Here is a 27031-nt window from a genome sequence, read left to right as displayed (position 1 = left end):
GGGTCTAAAATTGCCATTAGATTCAGACTTGCTAAGTAAATAGCTGGAATATCAGTCTTCTCAGTTACTTTGTGTAAACGAAATCTAAGCCATCTGGGCTTTTCGTGCCTTTATTCCACTGGCTCTAAAGACCAAAACCGCCTTTGTTTTTGGGTCAGAACAGATGTACACAGCCTGCCATCGTAATTTCTTTTGTATGGCTTGGCATACACTGGAGGGGCTCTGAAAGGTTGAAAACACTTCAGACCAGGTTGGGGAAGAACAAAACAAATTCATGGGTTTTTTTTTTCATGACAAAGTTTACTAGTTCAAATATTTTGTGAACAAATACCCTCTAGAGCAAGTACATTTATTTAACACTATTTGGATACTTCTCCCAATTTGTTGTTAATCTGGCCTTTTGGCCAGATGTTTAACTTATGTCTGAATTGTGCAACTCAGGTTTGGGTTTAGCATACACAGGAGATCGTGAAGTACTTCGGTATTTTATTTTATATGTAATATGAGGGAAAGGTTGTGGGCTAATTTATTCTCTCCTAACCACAAAACTGTACCGGCAGCTTCTAAATGTGTCTTCCAGATTCTGCATTAACATATCTTTGCTAACCTGTGCTTTTATAGGCATGTATTTTATTCTGTGGCATAGACAGAGACTTTGTCATTAACCAGTACGTAGTCATGACTGACTTTCATGTGTATCTGTTATTTTTAAAATTGTGCCTAGCCAGGTGTGGTGGCACATTCCTATAATTTCAGCACTCAGGAGACTGAAGCAGGAGGATCAGGCCTGAATCTGAGGCCTGCCTGGGCTACACAGTGAGGTCAAAGCCAGCCTGAACTACACAATGAGACCTTGTCTTAAAAAAACAAAAAATAAAGACTGTGCCTAGAAAGCATCTTTGGAGTTTATTTTTAGTTGCCAGTGGAAAGCCATCATATTACCCAAGGGCAGAGGACTATTAAAACTCTTCTCTTGTCCAGTAGCAGATTAGATTGCACCAAACTAAAATGCCTATAATGTGCAGATTACAGACTGATGCTAATTTTCAATTATCACAGTGCAAGGAGAAGCTGTCTTTAAAGTAATTAATTCAAGGGAAGGATCTGTTGGTGCTTTGTAGCTGCTATTGTCCTTCCCGAGTAATATTCCTACTTCCACATGTACTTAAAGAAACCCTTGAGTGCCTACACACCACCCTAACCCTCTGCAGAACTGAAGGAGCCCTGGGTCACTCCCAAGGACTCAGGATTGAACACTAACTCAGCGTCACAGATGGTAGTGACTGGAGCCAACAGTGTGGGTAGTGGGGCAGGTGTAGATAGCAGCCTCTTGGGTCATTGGGTGGAGTGGGCTGTGGGGATCAAGTCCAGCAGTGACAGCTGTACCTACTAGTGTTCCCCAAGGACCTCACCTAGAAAATGCAAGTCCCAAACGCTGTTGGGAGAAGCCCGTGAGACATGGGTCACACATTACGTCTGGGAAGGGCTGTCATGTTGTTTTTAAAAACATCCAGAGCTGCACTGAATCTTAATTTCTACAGTAAAGAATTGTGTTCAGGCTTTGCTTAATCCTGCTTCCTAAACAGCAAGAGAAATGTCATAAGGTAAATGTCCAGCCTTCAGGCACCTGCCTGGAATTCCAGCACTCAGGAAGCTGAGACAGGAGGATCTGGAATTCAAGCCCAGCCTAGACTACTTAGTGAGTTCAAAAGGAGCCTGGAGTATAACAAGACCTTGTCTCAAAGAAAGAAATGTAATTTTTATCAGTATGCATTCATTTTGGGAAATACTTAGCTACCTGGATCTTCCTCCTTTCATGGTTGCTTTAATTTCACTGAGTTCTTTTTCTTTTCTTTTTCCCCTTCTTTCTCTTCTTTCTTTTCTTTCTCTTCTTTCTTTTCTTTCTTTCTTTCTTTTCTTTCTTTCTTTCTTTCTTTTTTTCCTTTCTTTCTTTCTTTCTTTCTTTCTTTCTTTCTTTCTTTCTTTCTTTCTTTCTTTCTTTCTTTTTTGAGACAGGGCCTCACTATGTAGTTTAGACTGGCCTGGAGCTCTTGGTGACCCTCCTGCCTCAGCCTCCAGAGGATTGCTGGCATTACAGGTGTGCACCACCACACCTGGCTCAGTTTACCCGTGATCATCAGCTGATACAAACTTTGTGTTCCCTGCCATCTGAGTCCTGTATGAGCACCATTTAAATATTTTTCTAGTTTTTACATAGCTTTGATTCCGAGTTTGAGTCTGCGAGGTGGTGATGTAATAATACTTTGGGCCTGACCTGTGCAGAGTAGGGGAGTGTATGCGTGGTTTAGGGAAGATGCTTGGGGGTGCCTGGTGTTGTTGCATTGTACTCAGCACTTGTCACGGGAGTACTGTCACCCCAGCGGGCCCTGCATGGTATCCATGGTCTCCACTGTTAGCACCAACCACGCTGATTGCTGCCAGCAGAACCGAGGCAATGCAGGTGGAGGTGATCAGTGATGCTGGTGATTTCATGATCAGCAGAGGTGGAGAATTTGCTTTTATGGCCACAGACTCCAAGGAGCCAGGTGTTAATCTTCCTGCCCGGGCAGGGTGAGAAGGCAGAGAAGAGACTTGGCTGGTCCAGTCCAAAGGAGTGCATCCCATGCCCACAAGGGGATATCACCCTGGATGACTTGGTAAAGCTCGGCGTGAAGGAAATTTCATCCGAAGCCTGTGCAGTCTCATGATGCTTAGCACTGTGATGCTGTAGATAGCCTGCCAACACCCCTGTCTTTTTGCTTTGAAACCAACGCACTTCAGAAAGCAGTTCACCAGGCTGTCAGTGATGGCTGTTCCGCAACATCTGGGTGCTGTAACTCAGTGCTTGCCAGGCCTTTGGACTCCTGAGTGCAGGAATTCTAGATGTGTCTCATTTTTATTTTGTTAGATACAAGCATTTAATAACTGTTGCCATCACTTTACTTTTTGTTTTGTCTGTTGTTGTTTTTGAGACAGAATCCCACTGTGTAGTTTAGTCTAGTCCTGAACTTGCTATGTAGCCCAGGCTGGCTTTGAGCTCCAGGAAAACCTCCTGCCTCAGCCCACTGAGTGCTGGGATTACAGTTACACACCACCACACTCGGCTTCATTTTAGTTTTTAATAAAGACAGTTTTAACACCCAAAATAAGAACATAATCTCAGAGTAATGGATGACCTCTAAAACTTCTAAATTGAAGAAGGTAAGTTTTATAAATATCCTGTTGTTCTTCTATTTCCCATTTGGCTACTAAAGATTTGTCTTGGTTAGGGGTTTGGGGATCATGCAGGCAACTAGCAGTATTACCTGTCAGGGGAGAATGTACACCCAGCTCCAGGTATGGTCTCTGGCCCCTGTCTTGGGGACAGCTGTCATTCTATAGGTAGCACTTTATTCTTTTTTCCCTTTGCTTAAAGGTTAGGCTTTTAATCATTTTAACACATTAAATTAAGGCATCGATCATGGGCTTTGCTAAGATATTAATTACAATCAGTCGTATTTGGAAAAAGATAATAGATATCTGGAATTCCTTAGAGAGTTCGCAAGTTTTACACACTGTGCAATAAGGAGAAACAAGCAAACGTCCCTTTATTTCTTACTGTGGTTTTGGTGAGACTTTTAGAGCTCTGTGTACCTGATGTAAGAGCAATTGGTTGAGAACAACCGGTGTAGGTCACACCCGTGCTTAATATTGCTGTCGCTGTCAGCCAGTTCCACAGTTGGGTTTGCCTGGCCTGAAGAGCCGCACATGCACGTGGCAGAAACTGGCTGGGTGTAGACGAGGCTCTAGGATCCTGTTTGTGCCTGTTCTGTGTTCCCAGGTGTCACAAGGCCACCCTTGCCTCATGAAACACTTCCAGACGGTCAGTTCTGGTAGATTAATTTAACTAGCAGAAGATTAAATTGAGTAAGTTTTCTTGCTTCACTTTTAAATATTCCCTTTTTTCCCCTCCATAATTACTTTCACAACTGAGTATCTACGCCTTTTGTTTGCAGTTATAAAAAGACCAGCCAATTAGATTCTTCGAGACAGTAAAGGAGATAATTTTTCTTTTTGGTCTTTTTGAGACAGGGTCTTGCTATGCAGTCAGGCTGACCTTAAGCTCACTTTGCAGCCCAGGCTGGTCTCGAACTCGCAGCGATCCTCCTGCCTCAGCCTTCCGAGCGCTGGGATTACAGGCATGCGCCACCATGCACAGTTAAGGGGATAAATTTGAAGTCATTGAAGATCATCTTTATTTTCAGGAGTCGTTGATCTCTGTCCCACCTAACCTCACTGAGGGTCTCAGAAAATGAAAGTGAATTGTGTGCAAGCTCAGCTCTGTGTCACTGTGTGACCCTGACCACGAGTCAGATGTGTATTTTTTTCCCCTGTGGTGTACGTAAAACCCAGAGAGCCCAATCAACTATCTCCAAGTTGGAAAAAAAGAATTTCTTACTCAAAAAAAAAAAAGCGGGTAAAAATTATTTGGAAGAGCAGCAACTGGTTTGTTGAGTGACTGGGGACCCCTCCCCCCACCTTATGCTCCCTGTCCTCCTTTCTGCATCAGTCTTTCTGCTTGTTGGAATAAATTAAAACGAAGTCACACAAGTGTTTGAAGTTCTTATGTAATCGTGTAATTATTATTTATCGGCGTCCTCGATTAACCTTCCCAGGTTAACTTGTACAAACTCGTTTTGATGCTATGAATTGAGCTGCGCAAGCCCTGGAAGCTCTCTGGTTAAGAATTAACTTTCCATCTCCTGTGACTGCTTCACCCCTTTTAAAACAAGAAAATCTCTCTGTACCCACCCCTGGATATTTGATGTCCTGCGTACCCACATAAAGCAGCTTTAAACACTTTTGTTGCAACTTCATTTTTAGCAGTAGGCAGGCAAGAGTGACTGTCTTAGTATCAGAAAGTTAGGGGAATCTGGGGCCTTGCGGAAGCAAACGAAGAAAACACGTTTTCAGCCACGAACTCCCTGGTGGTCCTCACTGGCCCGCAGGTTGGCTTGCAGGTTGGCTTGCTGCCCTTGGCGGCTGGGTGCCTCCTAGGTCTGCCTACCATGCATTAACCATGTGACTTTGGGCAAATTTTGTAAACTCTCTGACTCTTCAGTTTTCTCATTATGAAACTGGAATTTGAATAGCATCATCCCAGAGGGCTGATGACCAGATAGGAGATAGGTCCCTGCTGGGTCATACAGGTAAGAATTGTCTTGATTACAGGTGTCTAGGTATAAGGTAGAAATTCATGCAAATATGCATGTGTGGATGTTTACATGCACACACAAGTTATGAAAATACCAGAACAGCTCACTGCCTTAGAAATCTGAAGGCGGAAGCCTCGTGCAGCGCACACTTTAGGCTGGAGTGTTGGGAGAGTTCTGTGGTATGTAGAGGTCAGTGCCAGCCTAGCCGGTTGGGTGTAGCCCAGCTGAGCCTGCAGGGACTGGGCAGGTGTGCCTGGAGCTTCCAGTGCAACAAGTAGGGCTGGCAGGCAGGACCAGGTTCAGAGCAGGATTTCCAGGGAAATGTGCTTTGACAGTGTCATGATTGAATGGCAGCTGTCATAGGCAGCCTATGTAGTCTTGGGAGCAGCCTGCATTTCCCAGCCCCTTAATCACCCGTGTTGTAACCACTCATCTCACACCTGACGTCTTCACACAACTAAGGAAAGGCCGGCTCCCAGAGATAACGGGACACCTACCTGCACATGCCCACAGTGACAGGGCTGCAGCTGGAGCCTGCGGGCTTTCCTGGCCAAGCTGGTCGCTGTCTTCCTGTGAGCTTTGATTGCTGTACCTTTTGGGGCAGGGACAGCGAAGCTTTTAGAGCTTTCAGTGATAACAAACAGCTGGCAGCAACGCATGTGCCACAGCCCCCGCTGTCTTGGGGGCACCTGTGGGGATCAGCTTCCCCAGTCGCTCCTCTGCTTGCCCTCAGTCATAACTCCATATCTTATTTATGATTTTCCTTAGTTTTTCCACACCCATGGGTACAGAGACAGACAAAAGGGCTTTTAGTAAAAGACAGGGAAGGGAGGCAACTTAAATCACCACCCAAAGAGGCAGAGATTACATTTATTTATACTTCAGAACATCTAGGGTCTAATACCCAAAATGTGCTTATGTGTGCAAAGGGTTTTCAGTAAGAACACTCTAAGATTTTGCTTGGTGCCATGAGGCCAAGAATATACTCACCACCTGCTTTTTTGCTTATTATGTAATATTCTCCCCTCCCCCTGCTACCCCAGGATTAGTCTCATGCCTGCTATGATGGAGCCCTCTTTGCCTAGTTACCAAATACTGTGTTCATTTCAGCAGGACATAGCATGGCTGTGCCCGGGTATGGGGAACTTAAGCTACTAGGTTCAGAAACTCCCAAACCCCTAGGCCCCTCCAGAATCTGGAATGATGAGGCCAGGACAAAGAGATCATGAGCTTCGTTATTAGACACACTGACAGAAAAAAATGTATTAATGAAAAACAGTGAGAGAAAAATTGGCATAGAAGTCAGCGTCCATTGTGAAAAGTTCCAATAGAACTTGGCTGTGTTGGAGAGCCTCAATTAGTTATTAATGCCTCGGCCCGCAAAAGCGGCTGCATTTGATGGTCTGTGGAACTTATGGAAACATAACTGTCCCATCTTGGAAAAAAATGGTAAAAGTCAAAAAATTTCTAATGAAAGTTAACCTTTAGCTTTGCTGTTTGATGCTTGCGTATGTGTAAGTTAAAGAATATTTGCAAAGGAAGCCTTTTGGTGTCATATTCCAAATAGTAAACCATTTTTATAAAGATCTGGGAAATTTTCCACTGAGTTTTAGGCCTCTTAATGGAATTGTTCAGGTGGTTAGTAACATGCTTGACCTTTTGTAGGGAAATACCGGCTCCGTTTTAAGTAGGCTTAGCTCCACTCACGAACTGATTGTCCTTCAGCTCGTCTCACACCCAGTAAAAAGGCTTAACAACTTTAAAAGTGAATTCATTTGAAAATGTGCATGGTTTCTGAATACTTTTTCTGTCCTTTTTCTTTACGTATGTATACAGCTTGTTTGTTTCTGGTGCTGGGGTTGAGTCCCAGGGCCCCAGCCATGCCAGGCGAATGCTTTGCTATTGAGCTACCTCCAAAAACCCATCTCCGACCATTTAAAATCTCTCTGCCTCCTATGTTGGTTTTAACTTTCTTCCTGTGAACTGGTCACTTTAGACAGGGACTGATGGGTGGAATTTTGATTTATTGGCCGTTATGACATTCATCCTGAAGACACGTATGCCTTTGTACATTTGATTTAGTTCTCACTGTGCCACTAGGAGCTCTCCTCCTGATGGTCATAAATGCTACTGTGATAGTATCTTTTTCACGAGGCTCTTAAGAACTGAAGTATCAAGGGTCGTTAGTATGGAACAAGGAATTTTCTGGGTGAGGTGTGCGTAAGCCGCTGTTTTATCCTTTCCGCACATTGCCCTGTTCCTGCTTATTAGCAGGAACCTGACCGGAGGTGTCAGAGCCTTGCTCAGCCCTGTTCTCACATACACAGATCCGCCCGTCATCCGCCTGACCCTGCACCTGTCCACTCCCTGTACTAAGTTCCTACCTCATATGCTTTTTTAAAAGAACAGCTTTCCTGAGATACAATTCATACACGACCCAATTTACCTAAAGTGACCAGTTCAGTGGGTTTTTCACTTGACTCATGGAGTTCTGCGATCATCAGCACAGTCAACTTTAGAATGTTTTTATCACCCAAGAAGAAAAACCTGTCCCACCCGCTGTAGCTCCTCCTCTACTTTCTGTCTCCGTGGATGTGCCCATTTTGGACATCTCCTATATGTGGGATCATATAACAGGTGACATTTCTATGTGTGGTGTCCTCAGGGTTCACCTGTGTCCCAGCCTGCCTCAGCTAGCCATTCTCCTTCAGAGCCAAGTAGCGCTCCACTGCAGGGACATACTGCTTGGTGTCCATCTGTGCATCTGTGGTGGACATGGGGTTGTCTCCACTTTGGGGCGATAGAAATAATGCTGCTCAGAGCATCTGCATTCAGCTTTGGTACAGACGTATGTTTTCAGCTGTCTTGGGGACCTGTACCTAGTGCTGGGGTCTCTGGGTCGTGTGGCGACTCTACACTCCCTTGAGGATCTGCCAGGTGGTTTCCCAAAGCATCTGAACCATTTTACATCCCCACCCACCATACTCTTCCATATGTAACTTTCAAGAGATAAAGTGAACAGAGATCTTTTTCATTTTTAAAAATACTACTCTGGAGGGCTGGGGATTTAGCTCAGCAGCACAGCGCCTGCCTGGCACATGCAACATTGTGAGTTTGATTCCCGGTACCAGAAAAACAAAACAAAAAAAATACTACTCTGCCATAAAGAAAGGTAGACTTGAGCCATTTGTTGGAAAATAGATCAATCTTGAGACCATAATGTGAAGTGAAATAGATCAGACACACAAGCTTAACTATCACATGGTTTCGCTTATATGAGAAAGCCGAAGTATAAATAAAGAGCAAAATAAAAGGCAGGTAATAGGAAACAGAGAGATAGATCTTTTGCAAAAGGGACCAAGAGATGGAGGGAGGGGGAAGGGAAGGGAGGGGAAGGGGATGAAAAGGAAATTAAGATGGGTTACATCGGTGCACCAACTCCCCACGAGGAATGTAAACATCATGTACTACTCACATGTGCCAATAAAAAAATCTGTATTGTAATGGAAAAATGATGCATAGGTATTTATGCTTCCCTAATGGATCCTACATCTCAAGGTAATTAACCGCAGCTTTTCTGTCTCCCAGCGTCCACAAGGTAGGCGTGGTACCACCTGGTGCATTTTCGTTACCGTATTCACCGGTGTCCGCGTGGCCATTTCATCATGCTCGTGGGAAGGAGGAGGTGCCTGCTGCTGATGCCTGCAGAGTAGGGCTGCTGCAGGGGCAGGACTCACAGTGATGGAGCCTCGTGTGTGCAGCCGCGGGGGAGAAGCTGAGTCTAGGGACCCAGACCATTCGATAGTGACTGAGAGCACAAGAGCCCTTGTGTTTTGATGCAAAACTCTGAAGAGCCGTGAGGTTGTTAAGGATATGACCAGCAAGGAAAGAGCTCCAGACTCCCTTTTGAGGGAAGCTCGGTGGGGGTGGGAAGCTACGCAAAGAATGATGATGTTGACAAAGCCAAGACCGTGTTTATCACCCATGACCTTGGGTCTCCGGAGGGTTTTGGCTACCTCCCTGTTAGTGGCCCTAACCCTCAAGGGCTCTGGTTCTTGAATATTTGGAACTCATTTCCCATAGAAGAGGCACAGGGCTTTGCAGCCACAGACATTTACAGACGTATGCAATGTCTTGCTGATCCAATGCTCTTCTTGGTCCTCTACTGCTTTGCTCAGGTGCAAAGCATAGTGGGTAGCCTATCTCTGCACATGCTGTTTTTTCCTGCTATTAAAAGTGCTTTTTATTTACAGAGGTCTTAGCTCTCCTTTCTTAGTAAGCTCTCCCCAGTCTCCTCTCTTTCCAGGCTGGGCCTTTCCTCATCCTTTTTAGGTGACATTTTCCTGGTGTTTCTACGGCTTTCCTTGGTCTTGCGGGTGAGGTCCGTACTGGGGGACTGTGTGGGGAGATAATCATTTCACCTTCCTTACACCCGTGCTGTGTTTGTCACCTTCCTTACTACCTTCTGGATGGATGGAATATTTTCTTCTAGTTTTTGTACCACCAGTTGGAGCCAGCCTGACCTCTTTTCTTCTTGGTATGTCTTTTATCAATTGGCCAAAAGTGACTTATGGTTTTAGACTGGAATCTGGAATCTTTCGGATCCTATTTTTTGTCCACTGGACTAATAAATACCTCTCACAGTCTCTCTCCATTCTTACTTGCTGCTGGGAAGTGTGCTTTTCTGACAGGAGTGGTGTGTGCTTAAAGCTGGGACTCATAAAATGGATTTTGATTCTCTTTTAAAACTCAAGGGATGCATGCATATTTGGCTAAAATATGCCTTCTTTATTTCACTGAAAGGCAGCCAAGGAATTACTGTCCCATTATTTTAAGACAATTGCAAGGCGGGCAGTGGATGATAATGTTGATTTACAACTCTGCATTTGGAGTTAGGTTTTGGATGACAGCTGTAAGATCCTCATTCCATGGTCTCAAATCCATACACGGGAAGCTGAGGTTCATCCCTTTTGCAGACAGTTTTTAAGCAGCCACTCGTCCCAGGCATTTGACAAAGCAACAAGAACCTTGAGTTTTCTGGAGATATGGATACTCAGGTCCTCATGGATGGGTCCATTGCAAGGACAGCGCTGGAGAGACAGCTGGCCACACTATTGGATGTAGACACTTCGATTTGGTCTTGTCCTGCTTTCTAGCTGCCCGAATGCAACCCCAGATCCTCATTGCAGAGCTTAGGGACATCAGGCACTTAGACGCAGGAGCTGAGAGCCCCTCATCCCTGGTTAGCAGATGACAGTAAGAAAGGAGAGATGACACTGTAGTGGTTTCCATCTAAGGCCCTGTGGGAAGGAAGGGCTCAGACAGGGCACCGAGGCCGACACTTGGAGGACAGTGGCCAGGAGGGTGCGTGCCACCAGGGAGGAGTGACCCAGCTCGGGTGTCACAGGGAGTCTAAATGAGCCATAGCTAGAGTCCGCTTGGCCAGGCAGCCAGGCACTCGGAGGGCATTGGAGAGAAAGCAGAGAAACCAGTGAAGGAATTGATCATTCATCGTGGAAGTCACTGAGAACAGACTGAAGGATCTCATCGGGATGTGGTCAGATTGCTTCGCTGGACTGGCTGACATACACGCTTCCCCAGGAGCTGCACCGAGTCCTGTGTGTGACCTTCCTCCTCACCTGAGCCGAGTCGCAGATGAAGCCGCTGGCGGTGAGAGAGGAGGGACTGTGATGTGCGAACATGGCACAGCCTGTGGGGCTCCGAGGGAGCGTCAGAGCCGCTGAAGTCAGTGAGGCAATTGACTTCAAGCAGTTTCTTCTCTGGAGAAAAGATTCTCATGGGTGTTGTTTGGGAAAACACTGGCCAAAGAAACCAAAGTCTCATCTCTGAAAATACCTTTCCATGATCAGTGCCAAGAAAAATCGACACTAAACTAGTATTTTTTAACGTGTCATTAAATATAAGACTCAAAAGTAAAAAGAAATACAGAATCTTTGTCCCCGATTCAAGACTGTTGGGTTCATGCCGGATGCTGGAAGCAGAGAAACCCATTTGGAGGCAGTTGAAGTTGTTGGATGAAAAAGTAAGCACAGATCTACCGCCGAGGCAGGAGGGCGAAGGGTGAAGAGATGGACTGGGGTGGGGTGTGCCCTCCAGTCAGGAGGCCGGGACAGTGGATGTGGCCGGGACAGTGGATGTGGCCGCAAAGTGGAGGGTGCTGAGGCTGACTGGCTTCTGGCTCCGGGAGGTGGCCAGAGAAGGAAGTCGGTGCCTGAGGAAAGGGTGAGGAAGTAGGCCTAGGTGAAGAGGTTCTGTGCTTCCAGATTTGGTGCTTGTGGAACGTCCAGAGGAGCAGTGCTTCAGAGCTCAGCTGCACGCTGTCCCCGCGCTACAGGAAGGGGCCTGGGCTCTCTGTGCTCTGCTTCAGAAAGGGGTCTGACGGGGATGAGGAAGACTGAGAGGGAGGACCAGGACCTTAGGAGAGGCGTTTAGGAGCCTCAGAAGTGAGCCTGTCTGCCAGCTGTGACGGGAGCACTGGGCTTGAGCCCCTCTCTGCCTGTAACAGGAGAATCTCTCTGGGGTGAAACTTTACCGTGTGTGTTAGTCAGCTTTCCGTCGCTGAGACCAAATACCTGACACACAGTGGAAAGGAGGGCGGGCTTATTTTCACTCATGGCTTCAGAGGTCTCCATTCATCCTCTGGCTCCCAGCCAGCAGCATCATGGCGGAAGGGCCCCATGGAGCAAAGCCGCTCCCTGAATGGATACCAGGAAGCAGAGTGTAGGGGCAGAGCACCAGCGAGAGATACAGCGCCCGGAGCAGTGTCCAGGGACCTAGCTCCAGCAGGGCCCAGGAACACTCGGCTGTGAACATGAGTGGGTTAATACATGATGGGAATGGCACCCGGGACCACTCTCCTCTCCAGGAGCCGCTTCATCCAGTCCAGTCGAAGTTACACACCTTTCTCCTTCCGCTGGCTTGTGGCTGTTGGTGGAGGCTTGTTGTTTTGCCTCTCTTGTTTCTTTGAAAGCTGTTGTACATTATTTTTTGAAAAAAAAATCTATTGGATCCAATATACTTACCCAGATATAGTTTTTGATAGTGATTCTTTTCTTTGTCTTTTTTGAGACAGGGTCTCACTATGTAGTTCAGGCCGGCCTTGAGCTCACTGTAGCCCAGGCTGCCCTCGAACTCACAACAGTCCTCCTGCCTCAGCCTCCTGAGTGCTAGGATTACAGGTGTGCACTACCATGCCCAGCTCGATAGTGATTCTTGGTGGATTATTTTTCTAGAAACATCAGAAAGCTTAGAAAATAGGGAAAGGGTCAGAGGAGAGTATAATAAATGAAAAGGAAGACATCTACAAACTTGCAATGAATGATTGGAGTTCTCCTCTATTTTCTTGCTTTTGTTTGTGTATATTTTTAAACTTGTTTGAAATTGAAGCTTCTGATAGAATTGTAGGTTCTCGTGCATTTGTAAGTGGTTATAGAGGAAGGTCCCATGGCCTTCCTGGTTCTTCCCTGACTCTGCCTTGCGGAGCCAGACCAGGGCGTCGCGCCAAGACACCTATGCTGATATGCGCAAGATAGAGAGCGTCTCCTCCGCACAGGGGTCCCGCAGGTGGGTCTTTCGTAGGCATACTCATTACACCCCTCCTCACCCCCTTCTGAGCCTCCGGCAGTCCCAGTCTGTACTTCAGTCTCTGTAATTTTGTCATTTCAGAAATAGTACAGAAATGGAGTCGGACAGCTGGGACTGGTTCTTCTCAGCTTTTGGCTATTACAAATAAAAGCTGATATGAACATTCATTTGCAAGTTTTTGTGCAGACATAAGTTTTCATTTATCCAGAATGAAAGACCAAGAGTATAGTTGCTGGCATGTGCCTGTATGCATGTGTGTATTTAAATATAAATCTAGGATTATACTATCTGCATACATAGGATAATTGTATCACATTCTTATTTTAGTATAACTGTAAAAAAGTTTTTTGTACAGTGATGATTTTCTTTGAACTAAATCTTCAGTGTAGAAAGACTGGCTTAAAGAGTTTGAACATCTTGCTGGGTGTGGTGGTGCACACCTGTAATCCCAGCACTGGGGAGGCTGAGACAGGAGGATCCCCGTGAGTTTGAGGCCAACCTGGGCTATGTAGTGAGAGTGAGACCTTGTCTCAAAATAAAAACAGACACAGACAGACGGAATTTGCACATCTTGCCCCCTTGATAGGTCTGAGCAGGTGTGACTTTGGAAGTGTTCATTTCAGCCCACCTGGCACAAAGATTTCTTAGAACAGTAAATTTCCCGTAAAAATTACATGTAACATCCTCTTTTGTGAATGTGGAGTGGTACAGTTTGGTGATTAAAAGAAATCTGGGGGTGGCGCAAAGGGGTGATGAAGGGGGTGATCAGTGGATACAGGGGAGCAGGAAGGGGGTGAGTGCTGATATTCTGTAGCATGGTGGAATAGCCACAGGTGACAGAATTAACTATGTTACAGAATAGCAAGTAGAGGATTTTGATGCAGATGAGAAATGGAGTTGGGGTGGAGGAAGGGGAAGAAGGGCGGGAAGGGAAGGCAGAAAGGATGAAGAGGTGGTGTACGGCTGTACCAGCTCCCGTGATGAGCGTATGCGTTACGTATTTCAGACCTGCACTAATAAAAACCACGAAAAGTAATGAGAGGATCTTGAATGTTCCCACACCAAGAAACGTGTCCCATGTTGACCACTCCCTCTGTCAGAGCCCCGGACATTTACCTAGCGCTCAGATCCCGGGTTGGGGCTGTGTGAGCTCTTGCTAGAGAGGGTCATTGTCATTCCCAGGCTCCAGCTCAGAGCCTGGTGTGAGTGATTGAGGGAAACAGTAAATAAATGAAAAATAATGGCAGAAACAAGAGAGCTTAAGCCCAGCACCCCATAAATGATGCTCCCCCCATGCTGTCTTCCCTGCCCTCTCCTGCAAAGCCCCATGGGAGTTCTCCCCTGCGCTCCATTCCCAAGGCCTCCTGGCACCTTCGCCCGCACACGTATCCCGGCCCCGCGGAGCTCGGTCAGCGCAGACGAGGGACAGCCCCGCGGAATGGAGCGTGGCCAGCAGCAGCCCAAGCGGGCATCTTTGCCTTGGAGACGGCGAGACCTTTATTGGATGTGCCTGAAAATGGCCCAGAGGCTCACAGTTCACTCGTGGAGCTGGGATTTAGCAGGAGCCCCCCGATGTCTGGCACCCGGATGCACGCTTTTCCGGGACCCCCCGGAGCTGAGCGACCCGTGTACTGTGTGCTATGTGCTGGTGGGCGAGTTCCTCAGCTCCTCTGAGACTCTGAAGTCACACTAAAGCAAGGTCGACGGTGTTTTCGTCCGCTTCTGAGGATCCAGTGAGGTACTCTGAGTGACGTGCCTGATGTGTACAGCGAGCTCTTACTAAATACCTGCGCCCTCTGCCTAGCCCTCTTCCTGGATGGCTGTTGGTGCCCAGATGATACCCTGATGACACTTGAAATGACTTAATTTCACAAGCTCATTTGAATCTTTGAAAAAGAAAATAACAATTTTCATTTTACCTACAGTTAGTTGGTTATCTAACAAATCCTCCCCTAGGAGCCAAAACTGATTATTTACACAAAGATGCATTAGCCTTCTGTGGCGTGGCATGGGGCACTACCAGCTGAAAGCAGGGCACCACTGTCCTGTTCTGCCACCCGCTGGCCAGGGGCCATGTGTGAGTGGATTTCACACTTTCGTGTCCCAAATCCCCTCCCAGCCTCTGAGGCACCAGCAGGCACGGGCAGCGGAGGGAGTCTGCCCAGGGCAGATGGCTTCCTCCTCAGACTCAGCCTCCTGACTGAAGACTCAAGGGAGTCTTCCAGCTCTTGGCTGAAAGGAGCCTGGTAAGGGTGGGATTGCTTGGTGCAGAGTACTAAGCAGAGGACAGTCGCCCCTGGTTGTCCTCCAGGGCTGGGGCCAGGGCCCCCAAAGGGTATGAAAGCATGTGAGTGCTCAGAAACCTTTGTGCAGTATTCACGGTGACCATGCATACCCTCCCATGGGCTTTAACCATCTCTCCATCACCTGCAACACTAACGCAGTGTGAATGCTGTGCTGTGCTTATACTCAGTGACGGCGAAGCCTTTAGAGCTTTCAGTGATAATAATAGCCAGCTAGCTGCGGCACGCGTGCCATAGGTTCGCCACCACTGGTGATACTATTTGTGTGGGGAAAGTGTGTGTATGTTCAGTACAGATACATTCTTTTTCCTGGATATTTTTGATCTGTGGTTGTTTGAGTCTAAATTCACAGAACCTGCAGAAACCAGGGAGCAGACTCATCCTGGCGCAAGAGAGAGTACGTGCCAACCATGGGGAGCTGGGGTTCAGTGACACTTTGTATAGGAAGCTCGCTTATTTATTTGTGTGTTTGTTTATTTTGGCAGTAGTGAACCCACAACCTTTAAATTTTAAAAAAGTTTTATGAGTGCATGTTTGCAGCACATAATGGTTACATTCTGCATGGGGCGTTCGTACATGTACATTACACATCCTAATTCTTTTTATGTCCTCTTCCCCTGCCCACGCCCCCTACATTTCTTGGTCCCCTTCCAATTTGAAAAAGAGCCATCTCCCTGTTCCCTATTATCTATCTTTTATTTTGCTCTTTGTTTATATTTGGGTTTCTCATGTAAGAGAAACCATGCGATATTTAAGCTTGTGTGTCTGCTTTATTTCACTACAAGTGGCTCGCATTTACCCATCTTTGTAGCCAAATGTTGCTCTCCGTTGTATGTGAACACCACATTCTTCATCCGTGCCTCTGCTGGTGGGTGTCGTGAACTCAGGGCCTCTGCACGGAGCCACCCCCCCAGCCCTTTTACATTTTCATTTTTTAATTTTGAAGCAAGGTCTTTCTCTAAGTCACCCAGGCTGGGCTTGAACTTGTGATCCTCCCACGTCAGCCCCCAGAATGCTGGGAAAGCCCATTGTTGTCTACGTGCTTGCTGATCTTAGCCAAATGCATGGAGCAAATATCAATAATCTTTGTCACTGGCCAGTAGACCGAGAATTACTGAGCTGGTAGGTGAAAGAAAGAAGGAAAGTGAAAGGAGGCATGCTCAGAAACAGTCCAGTTCTAGGGAAATCCTGAACAAGGTGAGTGCGGAGAAGCTGAAGAGTTTTCATCAGGTATCATACAGGGCGGGATGGCTGTAAAAAGCGTGAGGCTCCGCCTGTGTCACTGGCCGTGCTGTGCCTTCCCTGCACAGCTGGTCTTTAGGTCTTCCCTAGAGCCAGGGCCTCAGTTTCACTCCCAAACTTATTTCCCCGTCCAGTCCTCCGGCTTCCTGCCTCCTGAAAGGAGTGGCTTCCTTCTAGTGAGTTCTCATCGGCTCCCAGTTGCTGGGTTTCACCTGTGTTATTTTTTTGAATCCTCCGAGTCACTCTGAGCTGTGTATTCCTAACATCTCCTCCTGCTGACCGGGGAAAATGAGGACCGGAGAAGTTGGGACTCTTGCCCTTGCTCCTGAGTCCTAGCTAGCGTGGATGTAAGAGAAACAAGGCCAGCTGGGTGCAACTGCAGGGCCGTGTTTGGCCTTGCCGCTCTCGGCCTCCTCGTCTTTATTTTACTCACTCTAGGGACATCAGTCACTGTCTGCTGACAGACTAGGCTTGGGGGAGAAGTAGGCAGGACTCCTGCCTCCGAGGAAGGAGGGGTGAAATCAGCGCAGACGGTCACAGGCAGCATTCAGAGGAAGTGAACCGGTGAGGAAGCATCAGCACATCAGCAGTTGTCTTAGGCGGTTTTCTGTTGTTAGAACAAAACACTCAACACTGAGTGATCCAAACACTCTGGTTTATTGGGCTCAGGTTTCTGCAGGTGTGGTGGTCCAGGGCAGGGCCTGGCACCCTGTCGTCCGGTGAGCTCTTCTTGCTGTCCCTAACCTGGCGAGGGTATCCCATGGCCAGACGGAGCAAGAGCACCAACTGGAGGTCTCTTCCTCTGCTTAGAAAGCTGAAAAAGCCTCCCCTAGTTCTGATCCCTTTGTGAAGACCCCAGCTCCACTTTCCATTAACGCAGGGATGTGGGGTAAAGTTTCCAACACAGGATATTTTATGATTTTTTTTTTTGGTACCGGGAATCAAACTCAGGGCCTTGCACTTGCCAGGCAGGAGCTTATGCCACTGAGCTATATCCCCAGCCCAACACAGGATGTTTGAAGGGACACATTCAAACCACAGCAGTCGTGATGGGGATGTCGCTGTATGGAGCTGTACGGGAGCACATAGCGAGGATCTTTCCCGGAGCCCGATGTGCTCGGGAGAGGGCTTTCCACCTGGAGATGGGATGAAGGTTTTAACTTGGTGATGGACGTGCGACTGCAGATGCTCTCGGGACAGCACACGCCACAGAAGGGGGGATGGCACGGGTCCTCCGGGCAAGGCCACTGCTGTCTTCCAGGAGGGTGGCGTTGGGGCTGAGACCTGAAAGAGGAGTGGAGAAGGTGACAGTGGTCCAGACATGGAAGAGGCGCGTGGAGCTGGGCCCAGAAGGAGCAAAGTGGGGTGCGCTGTGCTGCTTGGCCGTGAAGTGGCACAGCCCGGACATCGCGGCGGAATCCAGGTGAACGCAGCGCCAAGGCACCGTCATCCTCCCTGGCCTCTCTCACCTGGGTCCAATAAAGAAGAACACAAACTATGTTCTTCAGTGTCCCCACGCTGATTTTGATGTTTTTATTTCCTTGGTGGGTTTTGACGCCTTTGTTCTACGTTCTGTGAGAACTTTCGCTTACTGCCTTTGGCACTATCGTTCTGTCCAGCGTCCGCAAGGACACTGTGACAGGCACGCCTGGGCGTTTCTGACCCAGGTGCCAGGGCCATGGCCCTTGGTGCGAGGAATAGTTCGATGTTCAGCAGGAGTCCTGCCTCTCTCCAGGGTGCCAGTACCTTCCTGCTCTTCTCCCCGAAGCTGTGACAACCAGACACTGGCAAATGCCCTTGAGGGGGGCAAAAGTGATAGCCACCGCGGTAAAAGAGTTCCGGGTAACGTGAGCCAAAATTGCCATGATTGCATCCTAGCCTCTCTTTCACGATCGTATTATGATGCTTTGCATTTTTATTTATCTCCAATGGAAAAATTAGGCTTTGTGACAAGACTCTGGATGATTTACAACAAAAGGAACCAGTAAATACCCTTCTGTATTATAAAAACGCTACATAAGCAGTGGGGGGTCCTTGCTATGTCTATTCTATTCTCAGGTAAAAATAAAAGACGTTGCATCTCATTGGCGGGTTCTGGACAGGAGCGGACCCAGCCCTGGGAGGCACTCTGAGTTGTTTCTTCATTTATTTTGCGATCTGGCCCATCTTGGGCCGGCAGTTTATATTCTCTAACGGGACCTGTTTGCTCCCATCTTCTGGGCTGGTTTCCACTGTCAGTCATCTGCATTCTCCTCATTTCTTTCAGTCCCGTCTTTCTCCTGCCCTTGCCCCACTGAAGTAACTGGGTTTATTCTGAGTTGGGGTTTTGAAGTACGTCTTGCTTTTGTATTGTGACTTTCGCTTGTTCCAGAAAAGTCCCACAGAGAGAATAACATTCTGTAAACTTAGGATTTCTCCCCCTGCTACTTGAGAAGCATCCAGTGCCACTAATACTGAGTGAACTGTTGCACACAGAAATGACTTGACAAATCAAGAAGCTGTCTTTAAAAATCCTTCAGTCACATTGTGGACTTTATATGAATCCTCGGAAATCTCTCAGATCAAATCAGTTGTCCATTCAACGAGCTTTGCGTGAAGACTCCGGAGCCCAGGTGCAGTGCTGTTCTGCCCATCTGCAGCTTCTCTTTTGACGTGAACCTAGTGACGAGGCTGTGCCCAGAACGCCTAGTCCTCACCCTCATTCTTGTCTTTACACATGTTCACCGCTACCTGGGATACTGTAGACTTACTTGTACACTTGGGCTTTTTACTTCCTTCTCCTGAGTTGGAATGGAAGCTCTGTCCCTAATACCTGGAACACATCAGCAGGAAAAAAAAAAAGGCTTCAGTGGATTTTCTGGATGTCTACATATATCAGCTACTTCTGCCTGCTGGATACTGCTCTTAGATCTTCACCAGTATTAATCGTCTCTGATGAACGGTCATCCTTGCCTTCTCTTCACAAATATATTTTTCTGTCTACAATTTAATTCAGTTTCCACCACCTTACTTCGAAATAATCATTGAGTGGCCACCACCCTGAATCTTGACGTAATGTTCTTGTTTTCTGTTCATGGCCTCCTGTTTTGTTCAAGTATCTAGTGTCTACCATAGTGTCTATCTAGTATCTACCATAGTGACGCACTTTGGGCAGTTCCCAGGAGGAATACTTCTAGCTCTCTCCATTTAGTTCCAGGAGTGCATATGTGCCCGTAGTTTAAATATAGTATGCTCCTGAAAATATCTGGAAGTCAAATATGAGATGGTGGAGAACTCTATTTGCAGGTGATAGACATTTTTTTTCAGTGACTGTGTGCCCAGCTCTGAGCTGCTCCTGTGCACCCATGCCCAGCACCTTAAAAAACACAATGAACTGTTACGTATGTTGTAAAAACATAGCTATTATATATACGCTGTGTATGTGTGTGTGACTTAGTGTTGTTGGATGTATGTGATTATCTCCAGAAAGCAGAATCAACATAAATATTGCTGAAACTTTCAGTATTCACAATCATTTTTGCCTTCCAAATCTGGCTTGTTGAGTGTGCTCAGAGTGGTAAGTGGTCGAAAAAGTCCTGATCACCCTGGGAAGGACCCGGCACTGAGGAGCGTGCATTTCCTTGGGAGATGCTTGGGCTGGCTTCCGTGTCCTTGCTCGTGTCCTGCAAAGCAGTTTTAGAGGGGACTAGGATGCTTATGGGCACTTTCAGAGGAAGAACCAAGAGCCCTGTCCACCTGGAGTTGTCTGGATTGGTGTCATAGGAATGAGGCCCGCTGGACAAGCACGGAGGGTCTTAGGATTTCTGTCCTGCCCCGAGGTTATGTTTACTGGGGACTAACTCTGTTTCTGTAACTTTCTCCCACAGTGTCTCTGGAAAGGAAAGGCCGTGTGTTCCTTCACTCTGGAATATCCCTGTGCCTTTCCTTGGACACTTGCTCTACCGGAAGTGGCACAGCCCCACCCCTCTGCCCTCCCTCCCTGGCCTCTGCCCGGCCCTGTGAGCACTGTCATCGAGAGGGCGCAGCTGGGGAGGTGGCTTTTCCTCAGCAGAGTTGAGCACGTCCTGCCTGGCTGGGAGCAGCTTCTCAGGACCGGAGGGACCAGCTTTTGTGGTTCGTGTGGTAGAAACACTACTGCTGAAGTTTTCATTTTTTCTCTAGAAAAACAAAACATGCCTCTCGGCCTGGCTTATGAAAGCCATTGGCTTGGTACTTTTCTAATTCCTGTGTGTCAGTCTCTTTTGCAGTAACATATCCTTTTTGCCATGTAGGCAGCTGGCTGATACTTAAAAATAGAATCCCCTGACAGAAAGTTCAGCAAATACTATTCTAAAGACTTGCGTGTATTTACATCAAGTTTGCACATGTGAAGACTGCGTGCTTTTCGTGTTACTTGCATCCTTGGTTTTTATTTTTAACCTCTTGGCATTTTTTGTGTTACTCAGAGGATGGTTGCAACACAAGTAGCATAAAAGCTACTAATGAGCAGGGGTGAGGGTGCAGGGAAAGAGAGTGGGCTGCCATGCCGGGGACGAGGGGGGAGCTCGATAGTCAAATGGTTTTACTAATATGTTTGTATGATGAAATTTAGATCAGCTAATGGAGCCTGACTTGCTATGGCTAATCCTGTATCAAGCCAATTATGATAAAAGATCACCGAGTAAACTCCATAACCAATCCTACTGTACCAGAGTCACTTTAGGTACATGTAGCAACATGTTGTGACATTTATGGCTGTTGCTTGGAATTCTCAGGAATTCTCTGTTGGCTGTCATGAGAACAGAGGAACCAATTTATTATAAATCTGAGGATAGAACTGTTTTGCTTAAAAATCTCATGCATGTTTTATGTATAGGTCAAAAAGGAATAGTACCCAAGCTTTCTTTCTCCCTCCCTCCCTGTCTCTCTCTCTCTCTCTGTCTCTCTGTTAGGATTTCTCTATGTAGTTGAGGCTGGCCTTGAACACAGCTAGCCTCAAACTTGTGGGCATCCTCTTGCCTCAGCCTCCGAAGTGCTGGGATTACAGGCATGCACCACCATGATGATGTGTTCCAGTGTTTGAACAGATGTATAGAATATTGATGTAATATGAATTATAAAATATTTAAAGTACTACTTAAATTATATAATACTTAAATTGAAGAACTTTACTTTGAAGCCTCGAATTATCCTGTGATCCAGTATGGAACATTATGTAGGGAAACCAAGTTATTTTCTAAAACTCGGCCCGTTTCATAACTCTTACTGATTCATATCAATTGGAGAAATACATAGACAAGTGAATTATAAATGTATAATTTTTGTGACTCTAAAGGATAGTTTGTACCTGAACAGATGGCTTTTAGGAACACCTAATAGAAACTACCAAAACAGTGGCTGCTTTTAGAAATATCGAGGTGACATTAAAAAAAAAAAAATTAAAAAGGTATTTGCAGTGTTTGTTTGTTTTTTAAATTTGTGTCTTGAGACAGGGTCTCACTATGTAGTTCTTCCTGGCCTTGAACTTACTATGTAATGTAGCCCGGACTGGCCTTGAACTCACACTGATCTTTCTGCCTCAGCCTCCTGAGTGCTGGGATCATAGGCATGCGCCATGACACCTGGCTTGCAGTGTATTCTTTACTCCGCACCTTTGCACCCAGCTTGTACGATCAGCTTGGGAAGCTTCAGCGAGAGCCACTGACTGGCGACTAAACACCCAGTTCCTCTCCCTCTGCAGGTCTTCACGTACAAGCAGAGCACGATCACCCAGCAGAAGGTGACCGCTATGCACCCCATGCACGAGGAGGGCGTAGACGACATGGCCTCCCTGACAGAGCTGCACGCCGGCTCCATCATGCACAACCTGTTCCAGCGCTACAGGAGAAACCAGATCTACGTAAGTCCCCTTGCAGCTCCTCCACAGAGATGCCGCAGAGCCAAGTGCTTGGCGCTGTTCTCAGAGACAGTTTCCTGCCTTATAGTAACAGCACCACGTCTTTTGGATTAGGATCTTGATTCTAACCCATCTAGCATTCACTGTCTCATTTATAGAGATTTGCTGTCTGTTGAAAGGTCTTTCTGCACATGCAGAGAATCGGCCTACTTTCTTTTTGGTTTTTTGAGACAACGTCTCCCTATGTAGTTCAGGGTGGCCTTGAATTCACTGTGTACCCCAGCTTGGCCTCGGACTCCCAGTGATCCTCCTGCCTCAGCCTCCTGAGTGTTGGGATTACAGGTGGGTGCTTTCCTACCCAGCCCCTTCTTTCTCCTTGTGCAGCTACTCCTTAGATCTGGTGGGAAGTCACCTGCAGCCGTCTGCCTTCCCCAGTTAAGGACTGGAGAAGATGTCAACTTGTAGTGTTTAAGCGTCTTTCTTTTTTTCTTGATTTTTCTGTCCTTATGAAATTTTATTTCCACTTTTTTTCCCTCAAAATCACATCTATAAGCAGGGCGTGGTGCTGGACATCTGAATCCCAGCACTTAGGAGGCTGAGGCAGGAGGATTTTGAGGTCCAGGCCAGTCTGGACTACATAGCAAGACCTGATCTCAAAAAAAAAAAATCACTTCTATAATAATTTTTATATTTTTTGTTGTTACAATACAGGTATTATATTGCCTATCAAGGTCAGTTGACTGATATGTTACATCTTTTTTTCTGTCTACCTTTTTGCAAGTATTTATAGTAAACTGGGGGCAGCTACTTAGACGTTTGATTTTCTTGTCAAGTTCGAATTTATAGGTTTTTAAAGTATAAAGTATTAAAATCCCCCATCTTTAGAAATTGTTGTTCTTTAGGAGTTGTTCTTAACTTTGCCAATATTTTGAAGAATCCGATGATGATAGCAACGACCTTTGAGATGTTGAGTGAGTGGCAGAAATCCAGGCACCGGGGAGCCGGATCCCTGCGGTGTCTCTCTGCGCTCAGACTGGGAAGAAGGACTGGGAATAGGAGGAGCGAGTCATTTGTCGGTTTAATGCTTCATTTACCTCAACTTAGAAGCAGTGCATTTATTTGCCTTTTTTTCCCATTGTAAAAGCGTCATTTTTGTCAGATTGACCTAATGTTTGCCAAATGTTTTCAAACAGCCCTGTCTAAAGAAACCTGATCGTGTTGTAGTCCTCAGACTTGCCGAGCTGATTACCCCGAGTCTTTAGATTAAAATGGTTTCCACGTGTCCTTCAGAAAAGGTAGTGTTTGCGTGTGTTCTGCAGCGCGCATGTGCTGGCAGCTGGGTATTTATTTCTTTGTTTCCATCTCAAAGTCTCCTCACAGACGACCAGCGAGCAGTGCGCCCACCCGGACAATCCCCGCCACAACAGTCCCTGCCACGCCGTGTCCACACTTACCGCTGTGTGGCCCGTACCTGTGCAGTACACATTAGTGAAATAAGTGCCACACGTCTCAGAAAGCGCCAGCTCTAGGTGATGCTCGGATACAAAGCTAGTTTTTGGAAATTTTCCTTGGTGCGTGGATGTCACATGCAGGCTCTTCTAAATTCATTTTCTTCCATTTTTAAGGAAAAGGCTTAAGTTCTTACTACACATTTACAATAAGCAAGAAAAAGAAATCAGTCCGAATGCAAAGCTTACCAAGGGCTTTCAAAGGCAGAGCTGTTTTAAAAGTTTTTTTCTTCTTTCATGATAATGTTAAACCTGATAGCTAAATTGCCCAATAAATCCTCCGAATAGGATCTTGGTCCTCTTTCCTGGAATAGAGGTCTTTTTCCTCTCTTTTGAGGGAGAAACACAGGATTTTTGTGCATCTAATCTATAGTTCAGTTCAGTTAATTATGCCCTTATATGCCTTGCTTCTGAGACTTAATTGCATTATTACCTATAAAGCAGCCACTGTGATTTTCTTATTACCGTTGCAGTTGTTTGAGGGGGAGGCAGTACCTGCTAGGCTGCTCAACTGCAAACAGAACTGCCATTGTCCCAAGAGCCACCATTTTTCCACCTTGTGCCCAGCTCTGAGCAATCAATGCCTGTCTGTACCTTTACAAGATTTCAGAAAAAATCAGTATTTGAATATTGCCAGAAGTGTTGCATTCACTGTCTTAATGCTGATGTTGTGTTCCACAGATATACCAGCTTAAAACAATATATGCATTTCCTTAGGGTGTCCAGGGCAGAAGCCTCCTAGGGGTCTCACAGGCTGAACTTGAGGGTTCCTTGGGGCTGCCTCTTCCTGGAGGCTCTGGGGGCGCATCCGCCCCCTGCTTCTCCTGATTGTTGGCCAAGTTCAGTTGTTTTCCTCTGCTGGACTAAGTTCTTGTTTTCTCATTGACTCTCACCTGAGGGCTGTTCCCAGCTTCTGAAATCTACCGACGTTTCCACAAGCTAACACATTCCCTCCGGCTTGAGCCACTGATGGCCCACGCATGAATGTCCCGTCAGGTGGCACAAGCCATGGGATGAGATAGTGAGACAGCTTTATGCATGGACAGCCCCATAATGAATGAGTTACAGGAGGAAAAGGTAATTTGGGCTCTCAGTTTGTGAAGGTTTTAGTCCATAATTGCCTGGCTCCATGGCAGGAATGGCAGAGGGGCATCACAGAGGAGAAAAAGTTCGTTGCATGGCAGCAGGAAGCGGAGAGATCAAGGGAGGAGGAGGGAGATAGACCCTTCCAGGCCACACCCCCAGTGACCACCTCCTCCAATCAGGCTTCACCTCCCCATATCACATTTAGCTACAAACTCCTCAGTGGACTAATCCATGAGGCTTTGGCGGGACAGCTAGATATAAACCATAACAAGGACCAGTCTTTCTCTCTGAGGACTTTATCAGAACTTAGTAAAATATTTTCCTCCCAGCTCTTAGCATCTTCCATTGAAGTGTAAGGGTCAGCAACAATAAAAAGATCGAGCTCTCCAACAGAACATCAGAGTCGAGCCTCCATTTTCCTCACTAATGTCCTCCTCAGCTCTATTGAAGAACAGTTGCATCTCTTGGAACGTTTATTTTTAAAAATTTGTTTTATTTTAAAGGTCAGATACTATTCTCTCCTCGTGCAGCAGGACTGTTTTGAAGTAAAGTGGAACCATTCCTGGCTGCGTCTTCTTGCTCAGCTCATTCGCCTCATTCCAGCAGGCATTCATGCAGAAAATTCTGCCTCGACAGTGGCACCATGCTCAGGACATGTGACAGAAGGAACAGCATTGTCCCCCGCCTCGGAGCTTGCAGTTTAGCAGGGACACAGAATGGAGGCCAGCGTACAGCCAAGGTCTTAAACAACTGAAGACAGTCCTGCTGAGTGGCAGGTCACAGAAGGTGACACAGGCTTGGTTTTGACCCTGCCTGTGAAGCCCCCAAGCCTTAGCCAGAGCCCTGCTCCGCAGCTCCATGCCTCCTGCGCCTCTGGGCTGTGCGCTTCCTGGCTGAGAGGGTGCTCCTGCCTGGTGGCCACCTAGCCCACACCTGTTCAGTTCCCAAAGCCTTTAAGGAGAGGGCTGCAGCGTGTGGTGCGCAGAGGGAGGGCAAGAGACGGGGAGGGATAACCTGCAGGGGGTCAGAGAGCCTGAATTTGAGCTGGGCACAGTGGCACACACCTATAATCCCAGCACTCTGGGAGACTGAGGCAGGAGGATGGCAAGTTCAAACCCAGCCTGGGATAATTAGTGATTTAGTGAGCCCTGGGTTCAAAAGGGAAATTTTAAAAAGGACTCAGGATGTAGCTCAGTCCAAAGGCCCTGGGTTCAATTCCCAGTGTCAAAGAGAGGGAGGGAGGAAGGAGGAGAGAGAAGGCAATAGGGAAGGGAGAGGGGAAGGGAAAGGGAAGGGAAGGGAAGGGAAGGGAAGGAGACTGATCTTGCTGTGGAGTACACAGAGAGTGGCAGCGGTGACACAGAGGGTATTTGGCTGCAACCCTGTACGGAAGGTGGAGAGGTAATCTCGTGTGAGAAGGATGCATGTGCTTAAGGAATCTGGCTTGCTGGACGTGTTGAGAATTAGATGGGCTAGGCAGATGGGTTGGAAAACCCTAAAACATTTATTCCCACCTAGCATGATTCTGCCCATTCGGCAGTGTCTGTAGATCGTTTCCCTTGCCATAGCAAGGTCAGAGGACGCCAGTGGTGTCTGGCGAACAGTGCCAAGGTTGGGACCCTTCCTTCCATAAAGCGAATCTGGAGGGTTTGGGGTTGATGGTGTAGACACCATGTCCTGCTGTGTTCCCCGGAGCCTAAATCATCTCAGCTGCTGCGTCCAACGCCTAAGCAGGGTAGATGAGAACAGACGGGGTTTCTGTTGTATGGAAGGTAGCTTCTGCTGAGACTTCGGGATGCCAAGCTCCATGGCGTGGCAGGTTCATTTTTTGCCACACAGAAGAGACACACATTCGCGCCATTGTGTGTGGGCTTTGTCAAGCTCTGAGGCAAGTGCACGGAGTAGACTCCTCTCCCAGCCGCCAAGGAATGGCTGGAAACCACATCACGGGGAGCCGCGGGCAACTTCAGAGCCCCCTGCAATTATGGTGTGGAGGATGTCTCCGGAGGAAGCCAGGCTGTGTTCCACCCAACCCTTCAGTTAGTTTGTTGGTCTTGCTGAACAAACAGTGCAGAGATCAGAATCAAAGCAGCCCATTTTCAGAAGCAAGGCCACGTCTAAAGATACATGCTCTGTAAGCACAAAAGATGCTTCGACGCTGATGTATTTTTGGGTGTTGTATAAATATCCCCCTGTGGTTAGGTGGCATGCCAGCCC

General features: G+C 47.0%; 1 protein-coding gene across 1 annotated transcript in view; it reads left to right on the top strand.

Moving 5' to 3' along the window:
• Window positions 1-27031, top strand: part of Myo10 (myosin X) — a gene marked incomplete in the record, with an annotated part of 159551 nt that overhangs the window by 19944 nt on the left and 112576 nt on the right. Inside the window, 1 exon segment of the mRNA XM_005386137.2 lies at window positions 22065-22223. Coding sequence (XP_005386194.2) covers window positions 22113-22223 — 111 coding nt within the window.

Source organism: Chinchilla lanigera, unplaced genomic scaffold (genome assembly GCF_000276665.1).
Source record: "Chinchilla lanigera isolate Chin_1 unplaced genomic scaffold, ChiLan1.0 scaffold00025, whole genome shotgun sequence".
Lineage (NCBI taxonomy): Eukaryota > Metazoa > Chordata > Mammalia > Rodentia > Chinchillidae > Chinchilla > Chinchilla lanigera.
This window is presented reverse-complemented; position numbering and strand designations above follow the sequence as displayed.